Consider the following 14,341-nt stretch of genomic DNA (forward strand, 5'->3'; position numbering starts at 1 on the left):
TTTTGTGCAATTATAAACTTCCTAATATATTTAAAATGCATATTTTGTCATTTATTCACAATTTTTATAGATAAATCTATGAAAATAAAATAAAATATTACTCTCGTAATTGCTAAAATTCAAAATGAATACGGTAATATTTAGGTTAAACTATACAAAATACCCCCGAAAAAAAAAGGAATATTTATGTGACATCATTTACAAAATTGACTTATAATGGTTTGTAAAAATTAATTTTATCAACAAAATAAGTTATAAAATGTTAGATAGAAATGGCTTTTAATATACAAAATGGGTAATTTCTTTAAAATTTTTACAATAATCTAAAAATTAAATATTTAAAATGATTTATTTATATTATTTAAAATATAAAAAAATTATATATAGACCAATCTATAGGAAGATCTAAATGGATCCAGCTTTTAATAGACGACTTACTTTATTGCGTATGTCAGAAACTTCCATCCCATATGACACGTGGCCCCCACCTTCCAATCCGTCCTTCATTCTTACTTAGCCGCCAATTCTTCCCTTTTCTTCTTCTTACCTAATATATCCCTAATTTCTTTTATAATAAATATTTAACTTATTTATTATTATTTTTCAATTAAAATTTTAATACTTAAATTTAAAATTAATTAAAGAAATTCAATTATTAGAAGAAAGGGCTAAATTAGCATTTAATAAAACATAATTATTTTTTAAATGAAGGAGATTTTAATTATGGGAAGCGACGAAGCTATGTTTGAAATTATGAAGCCATATTTCAAATAGGTCGGTTAAGGGTAGAAAATAAAAATAAATAAATAAAAAAAGAAGAAATTCAGAAATAATTATTATTTTAAAAAAAAAGGCAGTTCAATTAGCACCGTTTTGCGCCACGTGTCCGATCTTTAAATAGCATGTCAAAAAATCAAAGCCCATCGGAAGTTTTTCACCTTCAAACCCCCAACCCGTTGGCTCTTTTTTCTTCTATCATTTTTTTTCGTTCTTGGTTTTCTCTGTTCCGCCCTTCGCCGTTGGCTGCGTCAGGGACCACCGGAAAACCGACGTCTCTCCGCCTCTTAACCGTCGTCGCCTCCTTCATTCGGTCTTGTGCCGTCGTGTTCCTCCGGTGATAGCCAACGGCTCGTATTCTTATTATCCTCTTAACTCTCTCTATTTTTTTGATTTCCTCATTTGATTATATTGAGTCAAATTTTTTGTCTACGACTGCGGAATTTCTTCATTGCATTTTGCTTGGTTCATCTTCATTCTTCGTTTCTGGATTGGTGCTTGGTTTTTGTCCGCCGATAATGAATGGTAATGATGCGGAGCCGTTGGTGTACGTGCACGGCGATCTCGATTTGAAGATCATTGAGGCGCGGCGTTTGCCTAATATGGATTTGCTAACGGAGCGTATTCGGCGGTTTTTTACTGTTTTTACTTCTTGTCGGAAACCGTTTTCCAAGAACGATGAGGATGAACACAAGCGCCACCGGAAGATTATTACTAGTGATCCTTACGTCACCGTTTGTCTTGCGGGAGCAACGGTTGCTCGGACGCGAGTTATTTCGAACTCGCAGAACCCTATCTGGAACGAGCACTTCAAAATATCTCTTGCTCATCCGGTCTCGCAGGTGGAGTTTCATGTGAAGGATAACGATGTGTTTGGTGCGGATTTGATTGGCATTGCGACGGTCCCTGCGCGCAGAGTTCTTTCTGGCGAAGTCATTGATGATTGGTTTCCGATTATCGGTTCGTTTGGGAAACCGCCTAAGCCGGATTCGGCTGTACGCTTGGAAATGAAATTCACGAAGTGCGAGGACAATCCTCTGTACCGTCAAGGCATTGCAGCCGATCCCGAACATTTTGGCGTTCGGAATTGCTATTTCCCGGTACGCCATGGGGGTTCGGTAACGCTTTATCAGGACGCGCATGTTCCCGATAACATGTTGGAGGAGATTGAATTGGAAAAGGGGAATTTGTATCAGCATGAGAATTGCTGGGAGGATATATGCCATGCCATTTTGGAGGCTCACCATTTAGTCTACATCGCTGGTTGGTCCATATATCATAAGGTGAAATTGGTGAGAGAGCCTTCAAAGCCGTTGCCCAATGGTGGGGATTTGAACTTGGGAGAGTTGCTCAAGTACAAGTCTCAAGAAGGGGTGCGAGTCTTGTTATTGGTTTGGGATGACAAGACTTCCCACAGCAAGTTCTTCATTAACACGGTGCGAGTTTTTTTTCCCTTTCCTTTTCTTTTCTTTTGGTGGAGATGAATAACAGCCGTGTTCTTTACTAATCGATGAAGAATGCTCTTGGTGGCAAAGGACCAATATCAGTAATATGGGAAGAAGAGTGACTTCTAGTTTCTTGTATTTCCCTTTTGTTGATCAGTTAAATTCATCATATAATGGTTGTTCTGATGGTTTTTAGATTTTAAAATTGCAGACTGGAGTGATGCAGACGCATGATGAGGAGACCCGGAAGTTCTTCAAGCACTCTTCTGTGTCATGTGTGCTGTCACCCCGATATGCCAGCAGTAAGCTTAGCATTTTTAAGCAACAGGCACGCTTTATACCATGGTTCAGTTACATGTTGGTCTTCAACAATTTCCCCTGTTTTTAATCATATTAAATTGTTCTTCTATGGTAGTCTCACTACGTATAATGTAGAAATCATTAAATTTCTGTAGGAAAATGTTCATTAGTTGCAGTTTACTCTCCATCTTGCTATTTGCATCATTTAGACTTCAAGTTTTAGTAATACGATCTTAATGGGTTTATTTGGAGTTTAGTAAAATTTTAGTGTAAAATTGAGTTTATGATTATTTCAAGTTATACCCTCAAATTGAATTTCATCGCTATCATGTTGTGCTTGTTAAGTTAATATATATTTTCGATTGATGTTGACTCATGTGAGCTTTAAACTTATAGTTGTGCTTATAGTTTGTGATAATTGTTAGCATATTTTTAAGAAAATTGATTTATCTGGGTTCATTTGGTAGTTCACTGTCACAACAGATTTAGTTTCTGTTTGTTTTGTCTGTCTATCACAGTAGTTAGGACTTCATGGTATGCTCGTACTTACCCTAGTTTCTCCTTTCCTGCAATGTATGGCTGAGGAAGTAGGCTTTTCTATCACACTAAAGAAAGAGAATAGTCATAAGAGCTTGGTAATACAATTTGTAGATCTTTCAAGGCACAATATGTAATGACCGAAACACCATTTCCGAGTTATATATTTTCGCTTGCATTTGAATTTCGTGCAGTAGTTTTAAATCAACCTATTGAGCACATGTTGGATAGAGAAAGATTGTCACACTATCATGTGAATGTAGATTGACTTGAGGGAGGGTGGATTGGATGATGGTGCATTTCAAGTAGTTTTAATCCTCACCTTGTGAATTCATTGATTTTTTCTCCTCCCCCCATGCCGTGTCCCTTCCTACCATTTAATGCTTTGAATTTGTTATGTTATCAACTTGAGGGGTGGGGTGGATTGGATGATGGGACACATTGATCTTTTTCTCCTACCCCCATGCCATATCCCTTCTCTATTCATTTCCAGCCTGCAATTTTTTGTGTTTTCAATTTAAACTTTAGTCATTAAAACTGGAGGAATTTTATCTGTCGACTTCATTTTTTTGAGAATCTCTTCTCCATTGATTTTGATCTTTCTTTAATTTTTTGTTTCTAATGGGGGAAAGGTTTTGTAGATGATGTATGTTATTATGAGCCACAATGAACTTTTAGTTTATCTTATGCTTCAGGTTGTTGGAACGCTTTTCACCCATCACCAAAAGTGCGTGATTGTGGATACACAAGCATCTGGAAATTACCGGAAGATAAGTGCTTTTATTGGAGGACTTGACCTATGCGATGGTCGTTACGATACTCCCGAGCATCGGTTGTTAAAAGATCTTGACACTGTATTTGAGGATGATTATCATAATCCAACTTTTTCCGTGAGTGCCTGCTGTAATTAAAACTTTAGTTTGTCTCTAAGTAGTGTAACTTACAAAAAACTGTTCGCCGCTCTTGCAGAATTGTTATCTGATTTCTATTGTAAATCATCTGTCAGGGAGGTGCAAAGGGTCCTCGGCAGCCATGGCATGATTTACATTGCAAAATTGAAGGGCCTGCAGCATATGACGTGCTTACTAACTTTGAACAACGATGGCGAAAAGCCACAAAATGGTCTGAATTAGGTCAGCGGTTCAAAAGAGTATCACATTGGCATGAAGATGCTTTAATAAAGTTGGAACGTATATCTTGGATACTCAGTCCATCTCAGTCAGTCCCTAACGACGATCCATTGTTATGGGTTTCCGAGGAAAATGATCCCAACAATTGGCATGTTCAGGTTGATATTCTGAATTAGGATCATATGCAACTTCTGAATTTAATAATAATGACGTGGGCGAACAATTCTTCATTTTACAGGTTTTCCGGTCCATAGATTCAGGATCTTTGAGAGGATTTCCCAAAGATGTTTTTCAAGCCGAGTTGCAGGTCAGCTGTTCTCTTGATCGAGTAAATTAACTAAGATATGTTTCACAATTAGCCTTTACTTCTTAATCTGTCTAAATTGTTTGTTCCATATACATTGCAGAATCTGGTTTGTGCAAAAAATTTGGTTATTGACAAAAGCATTCAAACAGCATATATTCAAGCTATAAGATCTGCCCAACACTTCATATACATTGAGAATCAGTATTTTCTAGGATCGTCGTTTGCGTGGCCTGCATACAAAGAAGCAGGTTTTACTACTAACGATAAACGCTTGTACTTTAGTTTCGGTAACGTATCATAGTTCGACACAGACATTGATACTTTTGACACTTAGTGGACATTAAAACTAGAGTATGCAATCTTCTATTATCGTTTAGAAAAACTTTTTGGCTCATGGACGTGTTGAAGTATTTAAGAGAAGAGTAATATATTTTTATTGTTAACGAGCAAACTTGGTATTTAAATCATGTAATTGGTTGTTGAAACAGAATTTGCAGTGATATTCAAGGAGTCTAAGCAACTTTTTTGCCTTTTCATTGTCATTTAATTGTTTGGGTTGCAGGTGCTGATAATCTTATTCCTATGGAGTTGGCATTGAAGATTGCTAGTAAGATAAGAGCCAATGAGAGGTTTGCTGTATACATTGTGATACCAATGTGGCCTGAAGGGGCTCCCAGTTCTGTTTCTGTTCAAGAAATATTGTTCTGGCAGGTAGTGAGGTTAACTGTCATTGTTTTGTATTATTGTTTCTTGCAATAGTCGTACCCTTTTGTAAGTGAATAGATTTATGAATCTCGAGGACCGTTTCATGTTGTCGTTTTTCTGGTTGCCTCGAGTTTCGAGCTTGTTTTTTTTAACCCTCAAGTAAACTTCAACAATAAGCTGGTTTGGCCTCCACAAGTTTGAAATTACTATCTTATGTTTACAGGGCCAGACAATCCAAATGATGTATGAAATCATTGGACGCGAGTTGAAATATAAGAATCTCGAGAACGCTCATCCCTCAGACTACTTGAACTTTTACTGTCTCGGCAATAGGGAACCGCACAACGACTTATCATGCTCCTCTACTCATTCTCTCAAGAGTGAAGATTTGGTAATTACGTGTTCTGAAACTTTCTGTTTTTTCGTATTATATAGAGATTTAAACTTATGAACTCTTTCATTGCTGGCTAAGTTAACTAGACTTGTGTAGTTGCGTTTCTCTGTGTCATAAATGGTCCATTGGTGTAGCTTTGGCCTAATTAGTGTGCTACACTGCAGGGAATATAAATTAGATATAGTAATCCTGAGGATATTTAATTTTCAATTTTCAGACTTCAGACTCGCAAAAGTTCCGAAGATTCATGATATACGTGCATGCGAAAGGAATGATTGTCGACGACGAGTATGTAATAGTAGGGTCTGCTAACATAAATCAAAGATCAATGGCTGGTTCAAGGGACACTGAGATTGCCATGGGTGCATATCAACCCAGTAACACATGGGTTAAGAGGAAACGACATCCACGAGGCCAGGTTCGCTCGCAACTCTGTCTGCAAATTCAACAGATAAAGACAGACCATCCGAAGTATTTTCGAATGTCATTTAACTGATTGATCTCCCTCAATGCGCAGGTTTATGGCTATAGAATGTCGCTGTGGGCCGAACATTTAGGAAACATCGACAGTTGCTTCAAGGAGCCAGAAAGTTTGGCTTGTGTGAAAGCAGTGAACAAGATAGCTGAAGATAACTGGAAGAAATACACAGCAGAGGAGTTTAAGCCATTGCAAGGACACCTCCTGAAGTACCCGATTGATGTGAGCCAAAGTGGGAGGGTTGGGCCGTTGAGTGGACACGAGACATTCCCTGACTTCGGTGGTAAGGTCCTTGGGGCTCGATCTAACCTCCCTGATGCTCTTACTACATAAGCTATAAGCTTGCTTACTTCACACTTCTATTTTTGAGTCCAATTCTCTTCACTTCAAGCTTGAGAAGGAAACCAAAAGCCACACTAAATTCTTTAACCAATTCCACAACTTCTCTTTGTTATTAACATTCTTTCACCCGCACTTCCACTGATTTCTTTTATTGTATTCAAAGCTCATAACTATGGGGGGGAAATGTATCTAATTTTATTCTTTTTAAGGTTATTTTATTATTACATAGCACGGGCTTAAAATTTCGAACCCATTAGATATTTTAAAAATTTAAATTTTAGAACCAAATATATATGTACTTGGAAGTCTAGGTTACTTTTTGAAATTTCAAGTTTGTATCTAATACGTAGGTTGATGCATGTTTCACTCATTTAACTCCTACCCCCTTCACACATAATACCCACATTCCGTGCAACCTTCTTTGCGGGAACGCTACAAAATTTTGAAATAAGTAACAATATTTATAATTTGTTAAAATACACAATAATACTTGCCTTTCAGGTGTCCATCCAAGTAGTAGTATTAGCTTTTCATTGTCTTCGTCCCAAGCAAACAAAACACCAATAATTTAAAGTGGATATGTTGAGATAAACAAACGTCGTGATTCAATATGACATATCATAAAAGAACGAGATGCATCGATGAGAAGAAGATGAACAAGTAGTGGTGATTTGTAATTTCGGTTAGTAATCCTAGAAGAAGCAGTTTGCAAAGAGCCATGGTTAAGAGAAAAATAGGGAGGTTTTAATTTGAGAAAGTTTAGCCACCAAACAGCTACCATGGCTCCTGATTTGGTACTCAGGCCAATGAATAGCCACAAAGACTGTACATCTGCCTACCCATGGGCACCAACAACCGCCATGGTTTTAGATCTGCTACCCACAACCACTACTAACAACTATCACCACTTCAAATTTGCTACCAACCATATTAACGGTCAATAAAAATGACATTTAGTGAACAACCCACCATGACACAAATAGAATCGCAACTATGGGTTGTATTGACGAGATCCAACGGTGAACAGCTACCCAAAAGAAAAATTAAGGGACAGTGGTCAACCATCCACTCTCGAGATTCACATGTAACAACCTCCAAGTGAACAGACCCACAATGCTATGACGATAGAAAAACTCAAAACGGAAGAAAGGATTCTCGATCAAATAGATTTAGTAAATTGTAAAAACATAAAAGTCTCTTCAAACAATTTTTATGAAAGAACATATAATGTTTGTCACTGTTCGACATTAGAAGTAAGAATCAATAATGATAAAAATTTTAGATCTACATTTTCTTTACTGTCATTAAAGATTTTTTTTTTTTTTATGGTACATTGTTCTTATTTCATTTTAATGCTTATTATTTCTTAATATAGTTTAGAATCAACACATCCTCAATTTAGGGTTTAGGGTTAAAATTTTAAAAAATTCATGAAAATAAAGGCTGATTTTTCCAAAAAAACAAAAACCCCGTAAACGAGAGGCATATTTTAAAACTTCAAGCATGCAAAGCATCGTCCAAGAAAACATGTCTTAAAAGTCTATGCATTTGAGATCTCGAAAACATGTAGCATGAAAAATATAAAAGTGAAAGGTACCTCAAAAGGGTTTCGATAATTTTCTACTTTACGAACATATATGAAATAGCACTGAGATATTGGCGCGGCTCAATCAGATTCAGCTAAGCTTTAAAACCCACGACATGCACGAATAACTAGTGCATGTCGTGCAGCTGGTAAACAGGTACTGATCTGAGTGAACCGGGTCAATATCAGACCGGCTATTTCAAGCTAAACAAACACACAACTCCATCTCCTCCACAAAAGGGGTCACTCAAAGAAGAAGAAGAAAGAAAGAAAGAAAGCAAGAAAGAAGGAAGGAAGAGAGGTGTAAGATGGCATGAAGAAGAAAGAGAAGGGGGGCTTTGTTTGTGGGAGTGGGGAATGTCTGAGAAAGATTGAATTTAAGAAAGAGTGGTGGGAGGAGAAGGTGGTGGCCGGCAGGCATTAAAGACTATGCGCTACCAATACCCTCCAACAGGACCAATGCATTCAATGACCTGCACAAGCTTCAACCTCATGGATATATATATTCCCACTCCTTTTTCTTCAAAAAATTCAAACTTTTTTAAAAAAATAAGTGATTGATCCAAAAACCCTAACAAATTTAATGTCTTTCTGTGTTTTTGGATATGTGATAGGTGGAAATCAGGGGAGTAAGATTTGGATTACCTTGTTGATCGAATATCTCAAGGCAACAACATTGTTTGAGATTCGAATCACTCTACAAGTAAGATCGATCATGTCTAGCTTGAATGATTCTTGTTCATCAAATATCTCAACGCAAGAACACTTGTTTGAGATTCGAATCACTCCACAAGCAAGATTGATCATGTCGAGCTTTAATGATTCTACATGCAACCTAAACTACATCAAATTGCAAAAAATAAACTTAGCCAGCTAAAGAAAGCACAAATGCTCTTTTCATATATTTTCCAAGTCTACTTACAAATACAATATACACGGCTATTAGCCTCAAAATGAAACTATTAAAGGCATTCCAAGAGTGGTAACATTCATACTTAACGGCCATAATTAACCATAATGTAATTATAACCCAAAGTAAATAAAAAGTCTTATTTACCCAAAATTTATAACATAAAACTTCATTCTTTTTTAACTTGGCATGAATTGAAATATTTTTCGATAATTTCAACAATATTTTTTTCACATCTTAGTTGAAGTAAATTGTATGATTGATGTCTCTTAGTTCATATTAACATGTCTGTTTATTTTCAGGCCTATTTTCAATCAAATGGGCAAACATTATTAACTTTTTTAATGTGGGTATTGCTTTTGTCGTCGTCAATAATGCTTACCTCCTCAACTGCCCGAATGTTTTTGTCAATCGGGTAATAGAATAGGAAGGGTAGAGATGTCAATATAATCTATTACGCTGAGAACCGGGCATAGAAGTCGTGTTTAGACAATGAACGAGGAAGAGGGTGGAGAGAGATTTCTCTTTGTTAGCAAAATTTGTATGAGAACAAAAGTTATATTCTCTGTCCTCGTCCCACCCCCTTGAGAACATAAAATTTAGTTAAGCTCGTGTATAATCTAGGTCAATTAATAGGACACGGTCGGAGTAGGTTAAGTAGTTAGATAATAGTACTTGGAGGTTCAAATCATATCCGTCCTCTTCCATTTTTATTAATGATATTTTAAGAAATTAAATATCATAAAATAAAAGAAATAAAGAATTTGGTCGTCTTCTTAATTGCTACTCGTGGAATCTCTTCTGAGTTCACTGCTCGAAGCACCAAAGGGGAGTTGGTTTCTTACCCTTTTTCTTTTTCATCATTAATTCTTTATTTATTATTTTTCAGTCAAATTTGTTCCTATTGGTTGTTTCCTCGTAAATATACACATTAATTTCGATTTTTATTTTATTTTATTTTAAAATTTAAAAAATGTAGAATTGTAAAATTAATATTTTACGATATAAATTCAATTTCTTTTTGTCAATTTAAAATATTGTATCGTGTTTGGAAGATCATGGTAGATGGTATTTTTGTGTGGATTTTGCTCGTTGTTTCTGTTTCCTACAAAAAACTCCATCCGCCTTTGCCAGGAATGTTCAATTCTGTACAATTTCTTCAACCAATCAAGAACACAGTACCCACTTCTTCTTCGGCCATTTCACCCGATTCGTCAATGCGTAGCTGCAGAAGCGCTTGTTTCAGCGTTAGTGATCGCGGTAAAATCGTGCACTTCCATCTCAAGTTGCCGGGGAATTCATGCCCGTGTAATCAAGTCTTCTCTTTATAGAGATGGATTCATTGGGGATCAGCTGGTCTCTTGTTATAATAAACTGGGTTATGCTGTGGATGCACAGAAGGTGTTTGATGATATGCCTGATAGAGATTTGGTTTCTTGGAACTCACTGATTTGTGGGTTTTCCCGGTGCCTTCATGTAACTCTCAAAGCCTTTTGTACCATGAAGTTTGAAATGTCAGTTAAACCCAATGAGGTAACAATTCTATCGATGATATCGGCTTGCAACGGAGCTTTGGATGTAGGGAGGTATGTTCATGGCTTTGCAATTAAAATTGGTGTTTCTTTGGAAGTTAAGGTCGTTAATTCTCTCATTAACATGTATGGAAAGTCTGGGGATTTAACATCTGCTTGTAGATTATTTGAGGCTATTCCATACCCAAATATAGTGTCGTGGAATTCAATCATTGCTGCTCATGTTACTAATGACTGTGCAGGAGAAGGAGTTCATTGTTTTAATAAGATGAGAATGTTTGGAATGGAGCCGGATGAAGGAACTATCCTGGCTCTGCTTCAAGCTTGCGTGCATTTGGGTGTAGGAAAGTTGGCTGAAAGCATTCATGGGTTAATCTTCTGCTCTGGTCTAGGTGCACAAATCACCATAGCCACTGCACTTTTAGATTTGTATGCGAAATTGGGAAGATTAAGTGCTTCATATGATGTCTTTGGGGAGGTGGGTTGTGCAGACAGAGTTGCTTGGACTGCCATGCTTGCAGGATATGCCGCACATGGGTTGGGAAGGGAGGCTATCAAGCTTTTCGAGAGCATGGCCGAGAGAGGCTTGGAGCCTGATCATGTCACTTTTACTCATTTGCTTAGCGCATGTAGTCATTCAGGGCTAGTCAGAGAGGGGAAACGTTACTTCAATTTGATGTCTGAGGTATATGGAATTGAGCCCAGGATAGATCATTATTCATGTATGGTTGATCTACTCGGTCGCTGTGGACTTTTGAATGATGCTTATGAGGTGATACGAAGCATGCCTATGGAGCCCAATGCTGGCGTGTGGGGTGCTCTTCTTGGTGCTTGTAGGGTCTATGGTAACATAGAACTTGGTAAGGAAGTTGCAGAGCATTTGATTCATTTGGAGCCTCTGGACCCCAGAAATTACATCATGTTATCAAATATGTATGCAGCAGCTCGTTCTTGGAAGGATGCTGCCAAAGTGAGGGCCTTGCTAAAGGAGAGAGGCCTGAAAAGAACCCCTGGATGGAGCTCCATTGAATATGGAAACAAGATCCACCAGTTCTTCGTGGGCGATCGATCTCACCCTGAGACGGAGAAGATCTATTCCAAGCTTGAAGAATTGCTTGGAAAGATAAGGAAAACTGGATATAGTTCCAAAACAGAATATGTTCTGCAAGACGTTGAAGAGGAAATCAAGGAGGATATGATAAACAAGCACAGCGAGAAGTTAGCCATTGCTTTTGGGCTTTTGGTGAGTAAAGAAGGAGACCCTTTAATCATTACAAAGAATCTTAGAATTTGTGGAGATTGTCATAGCACTGCAAAGCTCATATCATTGATTGAGAAGCGTACCCTTATCATCCGAGATCCAAAACGCTTTCACCATTTCTCGAATGGATTCTGTTCTTGTTCAGATTACTGGTAAGTCTTTACTATTCTTTATAATAGATATCCGTAGTTATCAATAACTTCATTATTTGTTGAGCTTGTGTTGAATTAGTCCGAGTTTTGGTCTGCTGTATAATAGCTTGATTTAGGCTTCTTTTATCTTGTTCTTTGTATAGTATGATCAATACGTTTGAAGGAAAGACACAACTTGTATCCATGCGCTTCATATTGGCCTTGAGTTCGCTCCTAGAAATATAGTCATCCCCACCTCTTCACGTCAATTCCCGTCCTGATACGAGTGTTAGATGAACACGACTCTCCACAGTGGTATGATATTGTCCACTTTGAGCATAAGCTCTCGTGGCTTTGCTTTGGGCTTCCCCAAAAGACCTCATACCAATGAAGTTAGTATTCCTCACTTATAAACCCATGATCATTCCTTAAATTAGCCGATGTGGGATTTCCATCATTCAACACCTCCCCTCGAACAAAGTGCGCCTCCCTTTAATCGAGGCTCGACTCCTTTGGAGTCTTAGTCATCTTTGACTGCCTTCGAGGAGGGGCTTGGCTCCTTTTCTTTAGGAGTTCTTTGTTCGATATTTGAGGATTTGAGGATTTACCAATCTATTGGCACGACTAAGTTTAGGGCATGACTCTGATACTATGTTAGACGAACACGACTCTCCACAGTGGTATGATATTGTCCACTTTGAGCATAAGCTCTCATGGCTTTGCTTTGGGCTTCCGCAAAAAGACTCTCCACAGTGGTATGATATTGTCTACTTTGAGCATAAGCTCTCATGGCTTTGCTTTGGGTTTTCCCAAAAGGCCTCATACCGATGGAGCTAGTATTCCTCACTTATAAACGCATGATCATTCCCTAAATTAGCTGATGTGGGATTTCCATCATCCAACAACGAGCACGTTGAGTTTTTTAGCGAGAAACGAGAAAATCAAGAGACTCGTGTGGGAGGAAGGGCTTCTATCTTTTACAAGGAAGGAAGCACGTGTGGGAGACTCGATTTGTACCTAGTAGACAATAGATTACGTACCGACTTTATTCCTACCGTTAGGGCCGTCTTTTGGGTGAGCTCATCCCTTAGTGTTCACAATTGAAGGCCTGAACACATGTTCTTCGGTGATTAGGCCACACGACAAGCCTTGATTTATTCTGTAATAACTTTATAATTAAAGCATTTATCTGAAAACAACTATGATATATTGGATATGACAAAGCTCTGTTTCTATCTAATACATAAATTCCATCTCACCTCTTAACAAAACAACCGGCAAGAAAGTTAAGACCAACATTTACCGACCGCCCCCACGGCCCTTAAGAATTATACACACGGCTGAGAGGATAAACATCCAAGGCTGGGCAGAGCCCCTGTCCTGTCGGATAAACCCCCCCACCGAACCCACTCGAATCCAATCCGACCCATCAAAACGAACATGCTTTCGAATATTCCTCTGCCATTTCCCCATTTTAAACCCCGAAACCCACAACTCTTCTACCTTGTCTTTTTTCATCATGAACTACTCTGTTTCTTCTTCTTCTTCTTCTTCTCTCTCCGACCAGCTTCACCTCCTTGGAAAAGCTGAGGTTTTTAAACTCCATGGTCGTGATAGAGCTGGCCGCAATGTGTTCCTCATTGTCGGAAAACACTTTCCAGGTACCGACTTTCAAAACAGAGTGTGAGTGTGAGTGTGCTCTGTTTTACTTATGGTGATTGCTGTTTTGGTTTCAGCTCGGTTCGTGAGCACCCAGGCTGTGAATCTCTATCTGAAGGATAAGATTTTCCCCTTCCTCAAAGATGGGCCCTTCACGTTGGTGTACATTCACACAGATGTTCATTGGACAGAGAATTTCCCTGGAATCTCCAATCTCAAGGCAATCTATGAGTTCATTCCAACCACCATTAAGTACAACCTTAAAGCTGTTTATTTTGTCCACCCCAGTTTGCAGGCTCGTCTGTTCTTCGCCACTGTCGGCCGCCTAATTCTGGGCGCCGAGTAAGCATTCTTCCTCCCCTGAATTTGAACTTCCCATTGCTCAAAAAGCCAAAAAGACCATATCTTTATGGTGGGATTCTTTATTTGTTGACTTGCAGGCTGTATAACAAAGTGAAATATGTGAAAAGAGTGGAGTTTCTATGGGAGTATGTTAGAAGGAAAGAGATAGAGTTACCGGAGTTTGTGTATGATTATGATGAGAAATTGGAGTTCTGTCCTGTGATGGACTCTGGTTTGGAGAGTGATTATCTCAGGCTCTTCTCCGCCTCGCCGTCTGTGGATTCTGCGGTTTCTACGTACTCCTCCATGAGGTGTTTTGCTTGATGGTGAAGACTCAAAGATGGAGTTGGGATACATGGGTCTTTTTGGGTTTTGTTGTAGGAGTTCTTTTGGAAGTAGTGGTAGTAAATATTGTGAGTAGGGACTCTCTGTAGGCAAAGTTAAAAGGTTTATGAGCTTTCCTTATAAAGAAACAAATATAAAGGCAGATGATTCTTCTGAACTCA

The 14,341-nt window shown here is 38.2% G+C and overlaps 3 protein-coding genes across 4 annotated transcripts; all 3 read left to right on the plus strand.

The window, feature by feature from the left end:
• The first annotated feature begins 944 nt into the window (after nt 1–944).
• LOC111462349 (phospholipase D delta-like) lies at nt 945–6,620 on the plus strand. Its single transcript, XM_023105865.1, has 10 exons — nt 945–2,213; nt 2,434–2,550; nt 3,755–3,949; nt 4,066–4,347; nt 4,428–4,496; nt 4,597–4,744; nt 5,059–5,207; nt 5,425–5,592; nt 5,813–6,013; nt 6,113–6,620. The coding sequence occupies exons 1-10, from the start codon at nt 1,296–1,298 to the stop codon at nt 6,404–6,406; spliced, it is 2,541 nt and encodes an 846-aa protein (XP_022961633.1). The 5' UTR covers nt 945–1,295; the 3' UTR covers nt 6,407–6,620.
• Nucleotides 6,621–9,689: 3,069 nt separating this feature from the next.
• Nucleotides 9,690–12,137, plus strand: LOC111462403 (pentatricopeptide repeat-containing protein At5g40410, mitochondrial). The gene is made up of 2 exons (XM_023105947.1): nt 9,690–11,855; nt 11,999–12,137. The coding sequence occupies exons 1-2, from the start codon at nt 9,976–9,978 to the stop codon at nt 12,078–12,080; spliced, it is 1,962 nt and encodes a 653-aa protein (XP_022961715.1). The 5' UTR covers nt 9,690–9,975; the 3' UTR covers nt 12,081–12,137.
• A 1,264-nt stretch (nt 12,138–13,401) lies between these two features.
• Nucleotides 13,402–14,341, plus strand: LOC111462564 (protein GDAP2 homolog). 2 transcript variants are annotated; one of them, XR_002713762.1, is made up of 3 exons: nt 13,402–13,495; nt 13,571–13,835; nt 13,934–14,341. XR_002713762.1 is itself a non-coding variant. In XM_023106176.1 (2 exons), the coding sequence occupies exons 1-2, from the start codon at nt 13,546–13,548 to the stop codon at nt 14,157–14,159; spliced, it is 516 nt and encodes a 171-aa protein (XP_022961944.1). In that variant the 5' UTR covers nt 13,523–13,545; the 3' UTR covers nt 14,160–14,341. The 2 variants fall into 2 exon arrangements, 1 of the variants encoding a protein (XP_022961944.1); XM_023106176.1 differs by lacking the exon at nt 13,402–13,495 and having other exon boundaries at nt 13,523–13,835.

Source organism: Cucurbita moschata, unplaced genomic scaffold (assembly GCF_002738365.1).
Source record: "Cucurbita moschata cultivar Rifu unplaced genomic scaffold, Cmos_1.0 Cmo_Scf00027, whole genome shotgun sequence".
NCBI lineage: Eukaryota > Viridiplantae > Streptophyta > Magnoliopsida > Cucurbitales > Cucurbitaceae > Cucurbita > Cucurbita moschata.

What these genes read in the sequence shown, in the direction of transcription:
- LOC111462564 (XM_023106176.1), top strand. Translation starts at nt 13,546, where the DNA reads ATGGTGATTGCTGTTTTGGTTTCAGCTCGGTTCGTGAGCACCCAGGCT. An exon ending in CGCCTAATTCTGGGCGCCGA is followed by an intron (nt 13,836 to 13,933) that starts GTAAGCATTCTT and finishes GTTGACTTGCAG; the next exon opens with GCTGTATAACAAAGTGAAAT.
- LOC111462403 (XM_023105947.1), top strand. Translation starts at nt 9,976, where the DNA reads ATGGTATTTTTGTGTGGATTTTGCTCGTTGTTTCTGTTTCCTACAAAA. An exon ending in TGTTCTTGTTCAGATTACTG is followed by an intron (nt 11,856 to 11,998) that starts GTAAGTCTTTAC and finishes TTCTTTGTATAG; the next exon opens with TATGATCAATACGTTTGAAG.
- LOC111462349 (XM_023105865.1), top strand. Translation starts at nt 1,296, where the DNA reads ATGAATGGTAATGATGCGGAGCCGTTGGTGTACGTGCACGGCGATCTC. An exon ending in TTTTTCAAGCCGAGTTGCAG is followed by an intron (nt 4,497 to 4,596) that starts GTCAGCTGTTCT and finishes TATACATTGCAG; the next exon opens with AATCTGGTTTGTGCAAAAAA. An exon ending in AAGAAATATTGTTCTGGCAG is followed by an intron (nt 5,208 to 5,424) that starts GTAGTGAGGTTA and finishes TTATGTTTACAG; the next exon opens with GGCCAGACAATCCAAATGAT.